Raw genomic sequence first — 20,718 nt, 5'->3', positions numbered from 1 at the left:
CGCCTGGCGGTCCCACGTTCTGCTCTTTTCACTGCTGCAGTTCCAGAGAGCCCTACAGTTCAGAAGTCTCCGGCGCAGCAGGAGGAGGACAGAGGTCCCCCTCCTCAGGTAACGTGGGATGGATCATGGGGTGGGGGAGGAGAAGAGCCTGGGGCCCTGGGCTCGGGGCGGGATCACGTGAGGAATCACATGAGGAAGTCACGTGCCCCCTCCCTTCCTTTTAGCTGGTGCAGCGTACCGGTAAGAAATGAATTCTTCTTGCACCACTGGATAAGATCCAGGCTACAGTAACGTGTAGTGAGTGACTGAAAAAGTTTGATTGGATTACTGAAGTCTCTTGTAATAGTCAATTTAGCCTTTTATGTGTAGGTTATCCAACTGGAATTTAACAGCCCATAGCAATGGGTTATGCTGATAGTTCTTGTCTGTAAGAGCCACTTCCCATGCTGTATTCATAATGAGGTCTTTTATTGTCGTTTTAGAGATACTTAATTGTGAAGTGGCACAGCTAAGTGGCTGAGATCTACGTATTACAACTAAAAGTTGTCAGCAAATCTCTTAGTTTTCCTCCTGAGCTCATCAAAATCTTGGGTGATCAGCTTTGTCTTGCACTTAGCTTTATCCCCCATGCCTCAAAGGAGTTGCATGTTTTACTTTCAACGATTTCCCCCCCATCTTACAGAACTGAATGTTGAAAAGATATGCCATTTTGATTATGTTGGGTTTTTGTTTACCCATGGTGGTTTTGGTCACAAAAAAAGTCAGATTAGGAAAGCTCTTGTGGATATCTGGGGGGTATAAGCTGTAGACAAAAGCTGATTAGTTACATCTAATACAAATCTTCTGAATAGAACAGTGCTCTAATTGGGTTAATATAATACATACATATTTTGGTAATTATGTTTCCCCACACTCTCTTACCTAAACATATGTGAGATATGCTTAGGCATGTTGATACATATTTAATTAATATTAAGGGCCATATTGTGTCCCCAGGTGCACCAAGTGCAACCACATTGACACAGTACAATGGCACAAGTACTATAACTGAATGCAGAACTTAACCCTAGTAATATTAGACAGTGAATATCATAGTATAATGCTAAAATTACAGGGCCTGATTTTCAAAGAAGGCCTCACCCCCACTCGAAAGGGTGTTTAAACAACTGAATGTGCATTTTTCACAATCCAAAACCCATAGGAACCCTTCTGTTGACTTCAGTGGGCTTTGGATTGTGCCGTAATGCTTGAATTCACAGGAGATAAATTTTATACACGCTAACTCCATTTGTTAAAAGCTCTTACTTGCACATACAGATATTGGTGTTACGAAAGGTTTTTGTATGGATGGTTAAGTGTGCACAAAAGTTGGTCACCTTCTAAAACCAGAGCTTTACATTCTACTTTAAAATTATTCTAGTTTCTTATTGAAAGGGCATATTTATATTTTTTTTAAATCTTCACTGCTCCTCTTATAGATTTAGAAATCAATTTTTATATTCCAGTGACTAATTCAGAAAATACTTTTAATCTTTTAATTATTTTTAGAGTTAGTATATCAGTGGTGCATTTAAGTGGCCACTTTCTGGATTGTTTTAATTTGACCAAGTATAAAAGTAGATGAAAAGACACATAAAAATAGCATGTGGAGACTGCAGCCAATTGAATACTGCATAATAATGCCTCCAGAGCTATGACAAATGTAGCATGTGGATGCTAGGATGTGGATGACAGATGTAGCATTGACTCTACCACACTGCAGCCTTGCAACCACTTCCTGTTGTGCAAGGGAGTTTGATCGTGGCCACATCTCTGTTATGCCTTGGAGAGGAAAACAGCACTAATTGCCCCACTCCTTTGCAGGAGAACTGGGTGGGTACAAAGACTCTCTGTACACTTTCTCCCTTTCCCCTCATCTCAGCAGACTCATAAATGGGAAGGCTTAGTAAAGGCATCCTGCATATCCCCTTACCTTGCACAATCATACAGAGACTAGTCACAAGCCTATCCATAATGTGCATAATTTTTCCTCATGACAAACTTTGAATTAGTTTGTCTCTGTTCATACTGATTTCTAGCCTATTTCCACACACTATCTTGCACTACACCTCCCATCATTTCATGCACATTCTCATTCACTCACACACAAATCTGCCAGTCCATCTCTCTCCTTCCAGTCCCTGTGCCTTCCTCAACTGCAACACTCCCCTTATTAAAATCTTCTTCGCTCCATGGTAACCCACAGGCTCAGAGCCCCTTGCCACCCAAACTCAGACCCCTCCCCTTCAGGTGGAGAAGTCCCCATTTCCTAACAATCCCCGGCAGCTCAGAACCTCCCTCCACATCAACTCCAAACTCCCTAATTCAGAGCTCTTCCCTTTCCACCTGAGCATTCCCCCCTACCCAACTCCCCTAGTTGCAAGCCCACCAGCAGTCCCACAGGGCAACCATGTGTACAGTGGCCACTGGGGTTTCCAGAGTTCGGAAAAGCCGCACCCCCACCACCACCAGGAGTCCTGGCTGTCAGCAGGTGATGCTGTACACTGCAGTACAGCACCCAGACCATAGATGCTATGCAACAGTATAATGTATACATATATAGCCTACCCTATATAGTATAGTATACCATAGTCACAGACCTTATATACTATAAATCAGATATTCCTCTCTCTTACACTGGTGTAAATCAGGACTAACTCCATGAAAGTAAATGGTGTAAAATTAGTATGGAATCAGAATCTGTTCTAGTGTGCATAATGTGGCTCATAGAGGGTGCCTTGTTGATATGGTTTAGTTTCACCAGCCCCTGGTGACCTGCCATCCCAGCTTATTTCCCTGACCAAGACAAAACAACCCCCTGATCACAATTCTCCTCAGATAATGCTGTCGTTGTTCATAATAGGAAAATATTCTCAAACTTGAATTCACAGTAAAAATAGCCCAGCTGTTTGTGTACTTTAAACACACAATATGTGCAAGATTCAAATCAGACTCACAGTACACAGACATATAAAATGATAGTGTTCGCATAGTGAGCAGTGGTCTCCCATCAAATGTTTCCAGTGATATCTCTGCTATTAGACAATGTAACTGGGTGTGATAAGATGTCTAGTTCTAGCATCCTGCATGGAATTATTTATTTATTTCAGTTGGGTGTGGAATTTCTTTTAGAACACGTTGGTGCCTATCCAAGGCTGTGGGTGTTCTTGACATACGTTTATATACACAGTGAGTTACAAAACATAAATGGTCAGAATCAGTAGCCCTTCTGTTTCATCACACATGTCTTTAATCACCAGTCATGTGACCAATTCAGTTTAACCTATCACCAAAGTTTTTCACTAGACAAAAATTTCATCTTCATCTGCCAGAACAGGGGAGTCTCATTAGCTCCAATCCAAGAGTATAAATGGTTTTATATATCTCTTTTAGTCAGCAAGGACTAAGGGGCAAGAGAGGAGGGCTTCTGGGAACTACTCAAGTCCCTTGTGATTCCGAGAGACATACAAAATCTTTTAGGCTCCTGAATGGAATATCACCTGGTCTGGCTCACTAATGAAAACCACTGGGTCTGCTTCTGCCATGAACCGGTAGAGTTGCCCCGTAACTCACTGTAGGGTCCTAGAACATGACTAAGTGCTATCGAATGTGCTCTAGGGAAGAATCCTACATGAGCAGGGAGATTGACTGGTGACTTAGTAGGCCTTTTCCACATCTGACTTTGATGATGTGATGCTTTTCTGCTTCTTTTTTTAAGTTACTCAGGCTATAAGAAGCAAAATATAAAGAGAAAAGAAAAATAATGCAAAAATAAAAGAAATTAAAATATTTGTAAACTTCCTCCAGGAAGACCAAGATGGGTACTCAGCAGCATTCTGAGTAAACATGAAATTTAAAAATATGTGTGAGAGGCGGAAACTGGAAATGGAAGAGATGTTCACTTACATCCTACTATCCAAGATGGTTGCTGCTATTTCAGCTGGAGCTGTGCTATTAACTGAGAAAGTCACTTGACCCTGTTAGGAGATGTTACTAAGAGTCCAATCCATGAGCCATGAGTGCTCATGGACAGACGCCCCCACACTGAGTCCCATGGAGATCAGTTGGTCTGAGTGTGGAAGCAGGAGTCCATGCACACTCATTACAGGATTACAGTTTAAGCTTTCAGCATGTTTAAGGCAAAAATATATTTATAAAGATTATAATAATACATACATATTCTAGAGCTGAGATTTTTGTATATGTAGAAATCTATTATTGTTTTGTGGGATGAAAGAGTGACCTTCAGTGGACAATGATGCTCTCAAGGTGTGATTCCAGCATTGTATTGTATTGCATTGCATTGCATTGTCAGGTACTTGCAAATGCAAAAGATCTTCTATTATAAACCTCTACTGTAGCCTCTCTGTCTCTCTAATTCATACACACAAGATATATACATGTATAATGTATTTTGCATGTTTTAACACATTATGCAAAATTTCATGTATAAAATATTCTGATAAAATCTTGTTTTTATGTATAAGCTGACCTTCAATAGGAATTATAAACACTTTATGGCAGCAGTCTACTCTCTATATGTATCTATATGTCACTTGAGAAAAGCATGACTCATGACTTTTTGCTACTGAACTGATTAAACTTCTATCCTGAAACTGACAGGAGACTCATTGTTCAGATTGATGTTCTCAATGTCCTACATTCAATAGAGTTTACTCTTGATTTATTAAGCTTCCAGGTAAACATGATTTACCTAGTTTCTTATGCACATATTTTTACTGTGTCCTTTTGCTAATTGGTATCATAGAAATATTATGAGTGTCTTTATATTTCTGTCCCCTCCAAGCTCACTATATGTAAAAAAAGCAAAATGTATTTCATTTCTTATTACAGCTATTATATTGGATTTTTATGATTTGAATTGTTTTGATCTATATTTTCTAATGATGATGGAAAACACTTGTTTTGCTATATATTATCACATTTGACAGAAAAATAATCTGGAGTATAAAGCTTTTTCTCTGATTACGTAGAAATATAGAAAGATACCTTCAACTAATGCATATTTTTGTTTCTTTGGTTTTGGTTTTTTGCTGATTGACAAAGAAAGCTTAAGAGGAATAAAGTAATTCAATTATCAATATAGACTTCAGTTCATGATTGCTATGTGTTACAATGTTACAATAACAGATTAACATATGATACATTTTGATTAATGCAGAGTTACAGGGCTATTTTTATTTAAAATGAATCCATGTTTGCATGTTAAGATCATCCATTTGAGTTATGTAAAGGAATTCCCTCTATTTAGTTGTTCCAAAGAAGATTTGTAACAAGCTATGGAGGGAGTCCTGTGAATTCTAATTAAAAATGCTTATATGCTAAAGAAGAACTTAGAGAGAGAGCTCTGCCTGTGTCTTTATTGTGGACTTTGGGCATTGGAGGTTGATCACTGAATAGTGCCAGGCCTGGTAGAAGTATCTCTTGAGGGGTGAAAATGGAGATTCAGGGAAGTAAATAATTTAAATGCATGTTTCCTTAAGATTTGGGGTTAAAGCCCAGATTCTCCACCACACCCTAAACATTTATTGTGTTCAGTGCATGTGAATTGGCCTGGGAGGGTCCCCACTCTGGAATTATATAACATTCCTCTTGCACACTTTAGTGGGTTGGTCTGGACCTTCTTGGGCTCCTTAGCTATTCAGTGGCACTGCTTTAGAGGAAGACCACAACCTTAGCATGGCATGTAGACTTTCTCTGTATCACTTTCCTCTGCATCCCTTGAGGCTATAGCAAGTTACAGAAAAAAAGAGAAAAAATAGAAAAGGAATGTAAATTGATACGTGCCTACATAAATAATGAGAAACGAATCTTTACATAGGCTCTAAACTTTGTTACAGAACATCCAAAGATTATCTTGTCTGTACCATTGTAGAAATGTCAGGGCTCTCCATGACTGTGAGAGATACAGCAACGTGATATGCTCATAGGAGGATGTGTCCTGTGTTAGTAAAAACTTCCTCCATTAAAGAAAAGGGGGATTTTTGATCTCTCCAGGTCCAGTTTTTTACAATGGGTGGCAAAATACACATTAGCATTTGATTAAACCATGTTGTCCTTTAAAGTTAGTTTGTATATATATCACTGCGTCAGCTCATTAACACTTGGACAAAGTACATAGTAAGTTTGTAATTAAACATCCTCTCCCCTCCTATGGAAGTCAAACACAATCCTAAGTTCTTCCTTCCTTGTATTTGTTTATGCTAAAGCCTTGTCATTGCCCCCAAATTATGTTAGTTTTGGTGCATACTACAAGTGAATTCTTTTATTGTCATGGTTCAGATAGAAAAGCAAACATTTTTGCATATACTTAAATGTTCTTTTATTCAGCTACCAGTTCCAGGTAACACACCATGCAAACGAAAGTCAGTTCTTTACCACTGATATAACTCAGTTAAGAAATATTGAAACATAAGTACAGACTTGACAGAGATTAAAAATTAAATGGGCTGGACATAAACAGCAAGTCCACTGTGGTGTTATTATGTGGCTGGCATACTTCGCAATAGCCAGGCAGAAGATTTTTAAAAATGGCAACATGTCATAAACAGATATTATATTAACTGGCCTTTATCTTCAGAAAACATTCTGTTTGAGCCAAACATCTCCCACTCCTGAAATAAAATGTGTTGGAGTTTTAATATTTTTTATGATTCTGAGGCCACATCAGTTCAGTTCTCTCATCCTTTTTTAATGTAAGTAATATTTCCTACCTCCACTAATATCAAGTCAAGACATATGGCTGAAATACCCATTCTATTTACTGTAATAATATAGTATTGTAATTCTCAGATTACCTCAATGTGTTTTGAATTCACTAGTTCATAGTGTAACCTTTACTGGTAAAGGGAACAACATATTTGTCCTCTCCTGGCGATTTATATTGGTTTGATTTTTCAGCTCAAATTATCTGTGTCATTTTAATTCTAGTTTTCATATCAATAAATGGGCTCACTCTCTTATATTTCTCTGATCTTATGAAATATACACAATTCAGACAATTTTTCTCTTCTGATCAGTGTCACTTGAATTTTGTTCTGTTCAGACTGAACACATATGGCTGAAAGGCTTCCTCCCCTCTCCACCCCCCCTTAGTTTAGGTAACTCTCAGGTAATTTATTTTTCAAGCCTACTTTCTCCTTTTGTAAGTTTCTATACAAGTTTTTTTCACTGTTTCTTTACACCCTTACTACTTGCCTTCTTTTCTGTGTAATCTAGCATTAATGCCAATTCCTTTTATTGGAAGGCAAATAGTTCAGTAGGTTTTTCCAGGGCACACTTAGAAAGTTTCTACCACTTTAGAAGTTCTTACCATTTCTACTTGTTTCCCCCACTATCAGTAAATGGTTAAAAATAGACTAAGTGGATCAGTATCCTTGCAGTGCATACAGCCTCCAGTTTGAACTGTAAAATGTGGGTTCACTGACCTTACTAAAGCAAGTGTTGTGGAAAGGCTGGCTGGTTTGAATTTTTCCAAAGGCTAGAGGGAAAAGTTAAACTTAACAGAAGAACCAGTAGAGCGATTAATTTTAGCAAAGGGCTGGCACCAGACTCGATCACTTTTATTGCCAAAACTGATTAATTCTTCAGATTTAACCAGTTACATTTCATTTAGATACACGCACTCTGACTTGGCTGTGGTGTTGCATGTTTAAGGCTACAGATAGTCTATAGGATGACTTTCTTGAGGTAATTTAAATGGAATTGCTGACACTTCATGGCAAGCACCATGTCTTCATATATGTTTGTATTGCACTTAGCACAATACAGCCCCAATCCTGAATGCAGTATAATATTATAGGGTTGGTGTAGACCAGGGGTAGGCAACCTATGGCATGCGTGCCAAAGGTGGCATGCGAGATGATTTTCAGTGGCACTCACACTGCCAAGGTCCTGGCCACTGGTCTTACTCTTACTCACTCACTCATTTTCACCAGATTGGGGCAGGTGTTTGGGGTGCGGGCTCCGGGGTAGGGCTAGAAATGAGGGTTTTAGGGTGCAGAAGGAGGCTCAAGGCTGGGGCAGGGAATTGGGGTGCAGAGGAGGAGGGTGAGGGCTCCAGCTAGGGGTGGAGGCTCTGGTGTTGGGTGGCGGATGGCTCTGGTGTTGGGTGGCTCTGGTGTTGGGTGGCGGATGAGGGGGTGGGAGGGGGCTCAGGGCTGGGACAGGGGTTTGGGTATGTATGGAGGTGAGGGCTCCGGCTGGGGGTGCAGGCTCTGGTGTTGGGTGACGGATGAGGGTTTTGGAGTGCAGGAAGGGGCTCTGGGCTGAGGGCTTGGGCCGAGGGGTTTGGAGTGTGGAAGGTGGCTCCGGGCTGGGGCAGAGGTTGGGCTGCGGGGAGGAGTGAGAGCTCTGGCTGGGGGGGAGGGTGGGGGTTGTGGTACAGGAAGGGGCTCAGGCTGGAGCAGAGGGTTGGGGTGTGGGAGGGGGTACGTGTGTGGGCTCTAGGAGGGAGTTTGGGTGCAGGAGGGGGTTCTGACCTGGGATAGGGGGTTGGAGTGTGGGAGAGGGTTCGGGGTGTGGGCTCCAGGCAGCACTTATATTATGTGGCTCCCGTAAGTGGCCAGTATGTTCCTGTGGCCCCTAGGCACAGGGGTGGCCAGGGGGCTCCCCACATGCTCTCACTCGCAGGTGCCACCCCTGCAGCTCCCATTGGCTGCAGTTCCCGGCCAATGGGAGCTCCTGAGCCAGTGCTTGAGGTGGGGGCAGTGCACGGAACCTCCCTGGCCACCCCTGCACCTAGGAGCCAGAGAAACATGCCATCACTTACAGGAGCTGCGCAGAGCTGAGGCAGGCAGGGAGCTTGCATTAGCCCTTCTGCGCCACTGACTGGACTTTTAATGGCCTGGTCAGCAGTGCTAACCAGAACTGCCAGGGTCCCTTTTCAACCTCGCATTCTGATCGAAAACCAGATGCCTGACAACCCTATTTACACTGGTGTAACAATACTGATTTCTAAAAAGCTGCTTCAGATTTGGCCTCAGTACTGCTAAGCACATAAGCACTTGCTTGTATGAGCTGCTGAAAAGGGATGTGTGACAGGTTGGACCCCTTGGGAAGCCACCTGATGTGCTGAGATACCACTGAGTCTACCTGTTCTGCCAGTATGGGCCCCCTTTTACCTGTCTTGTTGAGCCAGGCTATTGAAGCCTCCTCTAACACACACATACAGGCAGGGCCACACCCAGCTGCAGATCAGCTCTGAGAAGACTCAGTTTAAGGGACTTGCTCCAGCACTCAGATGTCCACCTCCTTTGGAGTGCAGACCCAAAGATAGATTATAAAATGTGTCCACTCCCTCAATGTGGAGAGAGGTGTGCACACTTCTTGCCCTCATCCCCAGTTAGAAATGACAGAAACTGGGTTTAATAATTAACAAAACAAATTTTATTAACTATAAAGGACAGATTTTAAGGGGTAAAAGGGGTAACAAACAGAACAAAGCAGATTACTAAGCAAATGAAATCAAACATGCAAACTAAGCTAGTTTCACTAAAGAAATTGGTTACAAATAGTTTTTCTAACCCTAGATATTGTTGCAGGCAGGTTGCAAAGTTTCTGTGGTTCAGAGTTCCAGTTATATTCCTTTTCAGTCTGGAGTCCTCCATTGCCTTCCCTTCAGATGGCTTTTGCAGACTTTCTTCTTGGGTAGACAGCCATGGAGAGGAGGAGTCCTGTTTGCCTTCCTCCCCACCCTTAAATAGGATTTACATAAGGCGGGAATCCTTTGTTTCCCAAACTTAACCCCCCCCCCCCTTCCCTTACAGTGGAAAGTTACAAGAAGTCCCAGGTAATGTTTTAGCATCAGATGATAAGACCACCTGACTCTGTAGGATCACAGCGTCCATGAGTCAGTTGCAGTATGGAGCATCTACAGGAAGGCCAAGCTTTTCACAGTCTATTGTCCTTGTTGATGGGCCATTCTCCCTGTCTGGCTTTTCCATTGTTGTACCTGAAGTGTTAGCAGTGGGCATCACCCAAAGTAACATAGTTGAAATACAGATACATAATCAATATTCCTAACTTCAGATACAGAAATGATACAGGCATACAAATTGGATAATCACATTCAGTAAATCATAACCTTTCCAATGATATCTCACATGAGCCATCTTGCATAAAGTATATCTCAATTATGTCATATTCATATCATAAGCATATTTTCATAAAGAATATGGACTGACACATCACAGGATGGACTTAAGCACATGCTTAAAGTTAAATATGTGATTAAGTGCTTTGCTGAATCGGGGCCTTACGCTGATGTAAGTGGTATTTGAATCATGCTCTCTAGTGAACTTCACCCATGTGCATAAGGCAAGTGTAAAGCCTAGGCATCACTTAACTCACATAAACCCTATTTTGAAATATTAAATGGGGAATAGGGTTTAAGTGATACCTAGGCCTTGTGTTGGTCCCCTGAACATGGGTGAATTTCACCCTAAGTGCATTCATCCAATATTCCCAGTGACATGAGGATTTACATTTGAAATTATTGTTGTTTAGCTCACTGAACGGGGTTCTTCCCTTACATTCCATGTGTGCTGGAACTCAGCATCAGCACATCCCAGTATCAAACAGACACGCTCTTTAAGCAGAAGTTTTTTGGCCTTGGAACTTGTCCCCCTTTCCCCCCGCCCCCACCATTGGTCTGCTGGAGCTTGACTTTGTTAACACTCTAGGCATGAGACATAGCTCATCTTTCTCACGCTCATTTGTAGAGGGGTTGGGCTATTATTATACCTGTTTTGAGTGGATGTGTGTGGGGGTCTTATTTAACTACAAAGCCTGCTGGGGCATATTTGTATAGTAATTGCACTGGAGTGAGCAGTCTATTACCATATATATTGCATAAAACAAATGGCCTATGGGTGTCCACAGTGTGGGCTGCGTGCCTCTTTATTTAATATGTGTACAATCATTCTCTCCATCATGAAAAGAAAAGGAGTACTTGTGGCACCTTAGAGACTAACCAATTTATTTGAGCATAAGCTTTCGTGAGCTACAGCGAAAGCTTATGCTCAAATAAATTGGTTAGTCTCTAAGGTGCCACAAGTACTCCTTTTCTTTTTGCGAATACAGACTAACACGGCTGTTACTCTGAAATCTCTCCATCATGTCTTCAAGAAAAAGTATTTTATATTCCAGGGGTAGGCAACCTATGGCACACGTACCAAAGGCGGCACGTGAGCTGATTTTCAGTGGCACTCACACTGCCCGGGTTCTGGCCACCGGTCCGGGGGGCTCTGCATTTTAATTTAATTTTAAATGAAACTTCTTAAACATTTTAAAAACCTTATTTACTTTACATACAACAATAGTTTAGTTATATATTATAGACTTATAGAAAGAGACCTTCTAAAAACTGGAATGCAAAACCTTAAATTAGAGTGAATAAATGAAGACTCGGCACATCACTTCTGAAAGGTTGCCGACCCCTGTTATATTCCTTCCTTGCTCTTCTTCAACAAAGTATATTTCTATACTTAAAGCACCTTTAGTATAACACTTCATCCTTACAATATGTTATGCTATTACCCATTGGAAGGAAGAGTATTTTTACTATTAGAAAACACAGATGGGTATAATACAGTCAGCCATAATTTGGTACCTTCCAAATTCATTTCCCGTTCGAGAGAAAATCATTTAAGCAAAGTCTGGGTATTTTTTTTTAGTGTAACTTGTTTCATTTACATTATATACCTTAGTCCTTAAAAAGAAGTGGTCAAACTGCATGCAAGTGTAACGCCAACAGACCCTGGTTGTCGGCGGGCAGGATCGAAGCTGGGACCTTAAATCGCCGGCCCCAGGGCAGCTACCCCTTTTGTCCCCCGCTGTTGGCGGCCCTTCCGGTAGGGTCCCTATCGGCAGGGCTACTGACAGGGGTGGGGTGGGGGGCAAAAGGGGCAGCGGTGTTAAAGTGCTGCCGTGGCAGTGCTTTAAGGAAGGTCCTTTGCCATGACAGAACTTTAACATCAGCTGTGTACGGGTTGGTACCAGCTTCTTACTAGTACACCGTACTAACCCACTTTCACCCCTGTTTGTGGATTAAGTACTTCCCCTAGCTGAGGAAGCACGTCCTGAGTGTCAGAGATTTTGCAGTTGAAATCCTGGATAAGCTGCCACTTGTAATGCTGACAGACCCCAGCTATTGGGCAGGACTGAACCTGAGGCTTTTAGAGCTTAGTGAGTGAGCTGCTACTGCATGAGCTAGAAGCCAACTGGCTGCTAGCTAATGCTGTAGAGAAAACTCATTTTGTCTCTCTCTCTAAGTGGTCTCACTGCCACTAGATGGGACAGAACACCGCACCCAGAAGGTGTGTGGGTTACACAAGCAATTATCTTCTTTGAGGCATCTTTGTCAAAATACACTGCAATGCCCAGTGCCCTGAGTAACTGCCCCTAGAATTGGCTGTATTTATAAAGATTAAGACAGAGCGCAAATTCTCCTGCTGCTTGCAGCAGCCTCCGTCAAAAGAACCTTCATCACAAAACTAACAAGAATACAACATTTCTTCAAAGACTGAACAGTGTTCACAGGGTAATATAAAGAACGTGTACAAGTATGCCTGACCATGCTATCTGGTGTCTCCTGCCATAACAAGAAATTACCCAAAGCCCAATAAACAACAGTTTATAAAAATATTAGAAAACTGTACTTTCTGCAGAGTTTAAACAAGACCATTTTCCTCTGTATTGCAGAAAGTGTAATTCCTGTGCAGTCAATTCTTTTTGACTGGTGCAACTAGCAAGCCACTGATTTTAAATGTGGTAGACATGCCTAGCGATGAACGAGTTTGGGATTAAGGTATATCATTAGATTATTCAAATCATTAAACCTAAAATTTCTTTTTGACTTGGGTCCCAATTCTACAATTTAATCATGCCAGCAGACCCCTGTACAAATCAATGGGATTTACTCTCCTAAATTACGTAGGTGCTTATGAAAACTGCACCCTTACCACATACTTCACTTAGACAATGATCCTTATTCCTACTCTGTCACTGATTTACTGTGAGACTTTGGCAAGTTGTTTATCCTCTCTGTACATTAGTTTCCCCATCTGTAAAAGGGATAATAATGCTTAAAGGCTTCACGAGGCATTGTGAAGCTTAATGCACACATTTTTGCAAAGCCCTTTGTTATCCTTGGCTCATCCTACAGGTTTGGAATGCACTGGACACATGCCAAGTATTAATGTTATTGTACCTTAATTAAGGGGGGATTTTTCATGTCCCAACTTCTTTCCACCACAGATGAATGGCTACCTAATCAAGCACAAAGAAGTTGCAAGCCTACTTTGGTTTAAAAAAACCTCCCAAACTTAAAAACATTTACTGTTAGATACACATGAAAGCAAAACTGCAACTCACCATAAAAGTAGAGTTTCTGTAAACATGAGAAAGACAAACCTTTTCAAAATATTTCTTGACAAGCTGTTGATGGTTCATTTTGGCAGTGGGCAACTGCAGAATATTAATAAAGTACTGGGAGAAGAACAATCTGAACATGTTGGTCATGACTGACCGAAAGCTGAAGTGCATGATATCAAGATGCATTATTTTTCTCTAGTTATTGGTCTTAATTTGTCCTCATTACTGCAATATTTTCTCTTTCTTTCTTTCGTTCTTTCGTTCTTTCGTTCTTTCTTTCAGTGGCTTTCATTGGCACTAACCTTTGACATTGAACCATCCACAGAGATGGACTGAACTTTTGCCTAGTTGATTTTCTTAGTGGCTAGAAATTAGATTACAGTGAGCAAAATGAAATCTAGATAACTGTGCTTAGCACAATAGGGTCCTGGTCCATAGGGGCAAAGAACAGGCAGAGCCAGCCCAACACCTGGTGGAAAAGCCTATGCAATGGATGAATTTCCTGGGGGTTTATGTTTTTGTAGGGTACGAAAACTATATTTGTTCAACTTTTTCTCAGTGATGTGATGGTAGTGATCTTTAAACAGGTATATTTTATTTTTTTAAATGGAGGACTTACTCAGTTTATCACTTTAAATTGTGTTACATTATGGACTTAAAAGTTGATGGTGTATAGACTGCATTGGTCTAATTTTAGTCGGGATAAAATGTTGATACATTAATCTGAAATATCTTCAGTTCAAACTGATGAAATATAGGAAAATAGATTCATGTCTGAATTTTTTTAATGTGTATTTGTAGGATCTGTCCAAAAAGTTTGTCAGCAGAGGAAGGAAATTGTGATCAGTGGCAGGTAGGAATCTCCGCAATTACCCTGTAGTACACCCTCAGTTGGTCTACCTATAGGAATGAAGTAGTGTATTTAATGCTAAACTGAGTTTGTTTTCTGGATGCTTAGAAGTGGGATTAATAAATTAGCATGTCTTCTGGATGGCCAGGAGAATTTTTATTTATTTATTTATTTTTTATTTTAGCATTTCAGACCCTGATTCAACAAGGCACTTAATCATAGGCGTAAGTGTTTTGCTGAAGTTAAACCTCAACTAGCAATCTATGAGGTTAGAAAAAACTCTTTGTCCCCATTGTTCAGATTCTTTATTTCTTTCAAATAAAGGACCTGATTCTCCTCTCACCCCAGTGTAACTCAATGGAGTCACATGAAAGTAAAACAGGATAAGTAAGATCAGAATAAGGTCCAAGGTCTTGTCTTGTACTTTGTGTATATTATGTGCTGTATGTTTGTAACAGATACCTATTCCTGCCAAAACCAGGCATGTCTGATGTGACGCAAAAGCCAAATAATTTGGGCTTTTCCAACTTTGCATAGGAGCCAAATATATTTTTGTTTGATTTAGCTCTTAGAGGTCTGTTATTACAGAGGTGATGTTTACAATCATCTTGGAGAATCTTGGAGTGCTGTGACTTTATGTATGGGCTAGGCTGGTAATAGGTAATCTTAAAGACAACCCTATGTTTTTTTTCTAACATATACTGTATGCATTGCTATGTGCACTTTACTATGGGTGTACTCAAAGCATACTGCAGAGAGATTAATTTAAGCTAACACAATTCATTTTTTACTTTTTGCTAAAGGTAATCATATCACTGCCACCACTGATACAGTCTTTAAGTGGCATGGAAAAAAATCACATGGAGAGCCACTGGCAAAAGTATGCATAATGGAAACCTACACATAGTTCTGGGTCCGTAACTTTGGTTGGTGGTATAGAGATGATCACTTGAGCTTAAAACAGAGCTGAAATGCCCAAAAAGGAACAGAAGGGGAGGGTGGAAGCTTTATTGCATGCTCTCTACATGTTCTGGAAATGCACAGAAGTAAACACTGAATGACTGGTGCTCTATGTTTTTAGGGTCGGGAGATGCCTGGTGGGAGGATAGCAGGACTGGGAAGCAGACACTCTATCCAACATGTTCTCCACTGACACAAGTTGATTTCTAAGCAGGATGTGGATGGTCTTAGTGTTCAGATACCAGATGAGCAAAGTATAAACCTTAATTAGACAGGGGGTTGATTTGATTTGTCCATTAATTCTTGGGCTCCATAGTGTTTGCTGGTTGCACCTGTTATCCCTCCCATAAGAGGAACATGAAGTGGTATATCTGTAAGATTTGACTCCTGAAGCTTTCTACAAAAGAAAATTATTAGTTGTTAAAAGTTTGAGACATTTTATTCTCTTGGTGAAAAACTTTGCTCTGATATCCTCACAGCAATTGACTTTAAGACTCTGCTACCTATACATGTTCAGAACGCTCTTTGACATCAGTAGGAATTCTGTGTATGTAAGAAAAGCAAAGTATTACAGTCAAGTTCTGTAATGTGCATCTGAAAGAAGAACTGTATTCTTATAAGTTGCAGCATACATCAAAGTATGCCAACAAACCTGTCTGAAAACTTCAAAAATAAACACGTCACAGAACCATAACTTTTTAAAACTTTTATGATGGATACACAGAGAATTTAAATCTGATTTGAAACTTAAAAAAACCCATTTTCATATAGTAAAAGTGAAGGAGATTTCAAATAGTGTTCAATTTAATAAAAGCATTTTTGGCAATTTGTTACTTGGTATTATTTCCCAAAGGCTTGTAAACTTTGAGTAGATGTTATTGAAATGGCATTTAGTAACAGTAGATTGCAACTTTTTACCATCATTTACTATAGGGGTGAAATCAAGATTTACCTTATATTTTGACAACCATGTTTGAATTTAAAGGACAAATCCTTAAGACACTGGAGCGATGTCAGTTCCCACCAGCTGAGAATCTGGCCCAAAATGTCACTTTTCTATAAGTGATTAATTGCTAAATATAACTTCAGTGATTGGAATCAATAATCTGTAACAGTTACAAGGTACTTAATGGGATTCTCTGACTAACTATTGCCAAGTAATTCCCCCCTCTCCCTCTAGGGTAGACATGGGTTTAAAGGCAAGTATTCATGCTATATCATCCCAAGCCTTCTAGTACAATTTGGGAGTTTGTTCTCTATTGTGATTATGATTTATAATCCATTGCCATTATTATCAATAATATGCATTTGTTAAATTCAGTGTGCTAAAGCAAAAAGGATGCTATTTGAAACATTATTTCTACTTTTCATTTACAGCCTAGCTTGAAAACAAAGCCTGACAATGCCGCCAGCAACAACAGCACCACAATACGCACCCCCAGATGGAGGATGGGGCTGGGTTGTGGTCTTTGGGGCTTTTATCTCCATTGGATTTTCCTATGCATTCCCAAAAGCCATCACAGTGTTCTTCAAGGAAATTCAGGAGATCTTCCACACATCATATAGTGAGATAGCTTGGATATCATCGATTATGTTGGCTGTTATGTATGCAGGAGGTAAGGCATTTGAGAAACAAACAAATGGTATAGCTCTTTAGCGTTTTGGGTAGTCTTAAATAATGTAAAGTTAATTCCTGTTGCCTGCTTACACACTCACTCACCATACCCTGACTTATCATGGCATAGCTGTATCTACTCCACAGTTAAGGTTGCATCTATGTTTCCATCATGAACCCAATTATTTCACCAACCCCTGATCCTTTCTTAAATCTAAAAAGTAATATATGTCAGGGTTGGGTCTGGAACCAAGGTAAAGTTGTTCTACTATATTTGTCCATAACTGGACAAAAGTTTCCAACTTTGTCACTTTGTAGCCAAAAATGCCTCCAAAAATCAATCACTCAATCAATTAATCACACTAAAAACCATACGCATAAAGGAGGGCAATAAAATTTAGTCTACCTGATTCGTTGGTTCATCTAGTTCAAATGTAGGGCTCGATATTGCCAGATGCTGATCACTACAATGGGGTGCTGAGTGCTCTCATCTGCCAATGATGCTCAGGGCCTCAAAGCATTCCCAGTACCAAACATTAGTTGATTGCACTTAAATTTAGAAAATTCTGATATTAATATCAAGTTTATGAGGCTAGCTGGCCCTCTGTCCCCCCGGTGCTCTCTCTGAGGGCACTTCCCCTGAGGTGTTAGACCTCTTGCCCTTACCTGTTTCGGATGGAATCTCATGATTATTCCACTCTTAGACCAAGATCCAGAGCAGTCCCCATGTATACCAGCTGCTTATCACCCTGCAAGTCCTACTGGGTTTCTGGCACCTCCATTTCCTCCCTTTGAGAATGGAATGGCCAGTGAATAAATATTCTAAGACACCATGTTCTTGAAAACAAACAAATAACTGTATTTAAGATTAGAAAAGATAATTATACATTAGGAAAAAAAGGACTAAAAATAAAACTTGTACACATGCCTATCTTATCTCAAGTACTACCATCCCATAATGGCACCCCTGTGGGTTGCTCTGTCTGAGTATCTCTCTCCACACCCTGGAGAGTGTGTTTTAAAACCCTGACTGGTTTCTTCACTCTTTTTTTGAGGCTTCTTTAAGTGTTAGTGGGCTTGGCCTTCCCAATCAAACTGGTACTGTAGGCTGTCCAGGAGACTAGTTCAGGGTTATCAGGGTCAGTAATTCTGGTATTGTCATTTAATGACAGTGGAAGCTGATAGGTGACTATCATAAGACATCTCCTCCTTCGTGTCTGGAATGTTCAGGATGGTTCTCTGTTGGGAAACACTTAGTCAAAATATATTTGTCTTGAAAATAGGCCAGAGGCAGATTAAGATATAGTATTCATAATTATTAAAGAGCACCCACATATTTCTCACAAGTGACACCTGAATAGTAATACAGCATGGTAATATCAGGCCCAATAAACTTAAAAAGTGATTGCTGGAGACATACACTTTCATGTTTAACAAAGTAAGCTCCTAGTCCTTTTCCTTACAGATGTAGACCTCACAGCCTCTGGCCTGGGATGTTCAGGGGCAGTGCTAGGACAGGAGATGGAGTATAGTCCTTTGTACCATGCCTATTCTGGGCAAGGCTAGAGGCTCCTGTATTAGCCCCTGCTCCATGCAGAATCTGGGAGGTGCAAAAGTGTCTTAAAGCCATTTTTGCTTCCCTTTCCTCTTAGCTGTGCCTTCTGTCCTGGGCCTCCTGAGGGCGTGGAGTCTAACTGTTTGTAACATGCCCCTCTAATCACTGCAAAGTTTTGTAAAGGCAGATTTGTCCTGCAACCTTAAGTAAGTATTTTGTTGCCTGGGATTAATGTTTAATTTACACAACCATCCATATAATCTCTCAGTTTGGCCCTTAATTATTAATAGTTTGAATGCTAATTATATAATATTCAACAATGGAAGAGCTCATTTTAGGAGACCACAAAACAGAAAGATTTTGTTTATGATACTTGTTAGGGGGCTTATTCCTTCACCCACTTACTTCCCTGGTCCTTCTCGCATGAACAGAGAGCAACAATACCCGAAGTCCAAAGGTGCAAACAATTCGACGTTTATTGGGGTGAACTTCCAGCAAGCATGATTCCAGTTTCCTTCCTTAGTGTCCCCCTTCCCAGCTCTGACACCACAGAGCCTTACCTGTGTCCCTGTTCCCATTCCCCCGCCTTAACAAAACATGATTCCAGTTTCCCCACCCCATTCCGTTCCCATTCCCTCCCTTAGCAAAACATGATTCCAATTCTCCATCCCCATTCCCTGTTCCCATTCCCCACCCCCTTACTTCCTGATTGACCGCAGACTATATAGTAAAACTTGAGTTCTGCTTAGCTATACCTTAACCAATCATTTTCCTGAAATTAAACTAACCAATCCTAACATATTGTAACATGATTATGTAACCAATTATATCCCACCACCTTAATTAGTTTACACCCAGCAAAATTAATTATACAGCAGACAGAAACAATCACAGAACTAGACAGAGACCATGCAAATAAACAATAGCAAAGTGGGAACTATAATGACAAAACAATACAGAAGTGAGGATTTCACATCCCAGCTATTGATAAGTGAGTTCTTGTCAGACAGGATGCTATCAAACTAAGTTTCCTTTTACATCTTCTAGGCACTTCCCTTTCTCTGGAGGCGATAGGCATTATCAGGACAGGATTGTATTCCTAACAGCCCAATAGCACCTTATTTCAATGTGACTAGTTTGGAATGTGAGGATGTGACCGTTCGCTTCCCAGCTTATGGCTGCCTCTGCTGCTTAGCCAAAGGCCTTAGCCTAATAACAGGGCCTCAGTCTGCCACAGTAAGGGAAGGCTCTTACACCGGCAGACAGTGATTTTGATGGTTTCTTTTATACCTTTATAAGTAGCCAAGTGATAAGAATACACCTAAATTCTTAGAGTATAGGCCTTTACAGACAGGCCTGAATTTCTATATCCTAACAATACTACCTATTTTTTATTTAGTATTTCTTTAAATCCAGTGGCCAACAACCTGATAATTTCCCATTCAGTCTAGACTAACCAACGTATACCTCAGTCAATGTAAATAACATCAGTACAAGAAAACTGTGTAAAGTTATTTTGATGTCTTATTACAATGCTAACAGTGAGCAACCCTGCCCAACATAAACTTTCTTTGAAGCCACAGCTACTGTATAACTGCTTCCTAAAAAATAAGCCATGTAGACAATCACTGGAAGAATATGAAATAGGCAAGAAAAACATTTGAGAAGGAAATCATTCTATTGTTTTTCCTTTCTGGATATGGCTATGTTTGCATTCTAGCATTTGATGTACTGTAATCTGAAATAAGTAGGAGGTACAAGCTGCACTGTTTACTCTGAAGTGCACTAGGTATATCTAAAATGTTACTGGTACACTTTGTTCATCATACTTCTAATTGAGGTAACCTGAAAAAAAATCTTCTTAAGATCTGACATACTCATTATGGCTTAGCATTCAGCCTACTAATCATCTCAGTGGGGTCTTTGAGTAAGTTTGAATCTATTCAGAGGTTCTTTGCTTTAGAGGCTGCAGCCTTTTGCAGTAATTAGATGGCATCTGTGTCTCAGTAACAAGATATTAACTTACCTTTCAATGTTTGAAAAAAATGAAAGTAATAAAAGGCATGCAGTAAGGAGCTAAAAGAATGTTAATTATATTTATCACTTACTTCATACTTAGAATAAATGGCATTAAATTGCAGCAGACCATCTGGCAATCCGTATGGTCTCCTGGAGTCCTGGTGAATTCCAGCAAAAAGGTCAAGCACAGTGTTCACCCTGTTAGGAAAGCACTAAGCAGAGGTGGCAAATAGTATAAATTAAATCAATATGAAACCCTTTTCCCCTCTCAATCCGATATAATGC

The 20,718-nt window shown here is 40.3% G+C and overlaps 1 protein-coding gene across 3 annotated transcripts in view; it reads left to right on the top strand.

The window, feature by feature from the left end:
• SLC16A7 (solute carrier family 16 member 7) overlaps positions 1–20,718 on the top strand; it is a 150,445-nt gene that overhangs the window by 72,341 nt on the left and 57,386 nt on the right. For all 3 annotated transcript variants that reach the window (XM_007063994.4, XM_043548676.1, XM_043548681.1), the window contains exon 2: positions 16,622–16,860. In XM_007063994.4, coding sequence (XP_007064056.1) covers positions 16,647–16,860 — 214 coding nt within the window. In that variant the 5' untranslated portion in view covers positions 16,622–16,646. The remainder of the gene's footprint in view (positions 1–16,621; positions 16,861–20,718) is intronic.

The sequence above is a fragment of the Chelonia mydas genome, chromosome 1 (assembly GCF_015237465.2).
Source record: "Chelonia mydas isolate rCheMyd1 chromosome 1, rCheMyd1.pri.v2, whole genome shotgun sequence".
Taxonomy (NCBI): domain Eukaryota; kingdom Metazoa; phylum Chordata; order Testudines; family Cheloniidae; genus Chelonia; species Chelonia mydas.
This window is presented reverse-complemented; position numbering and strand designations above follow the sequence as displayed.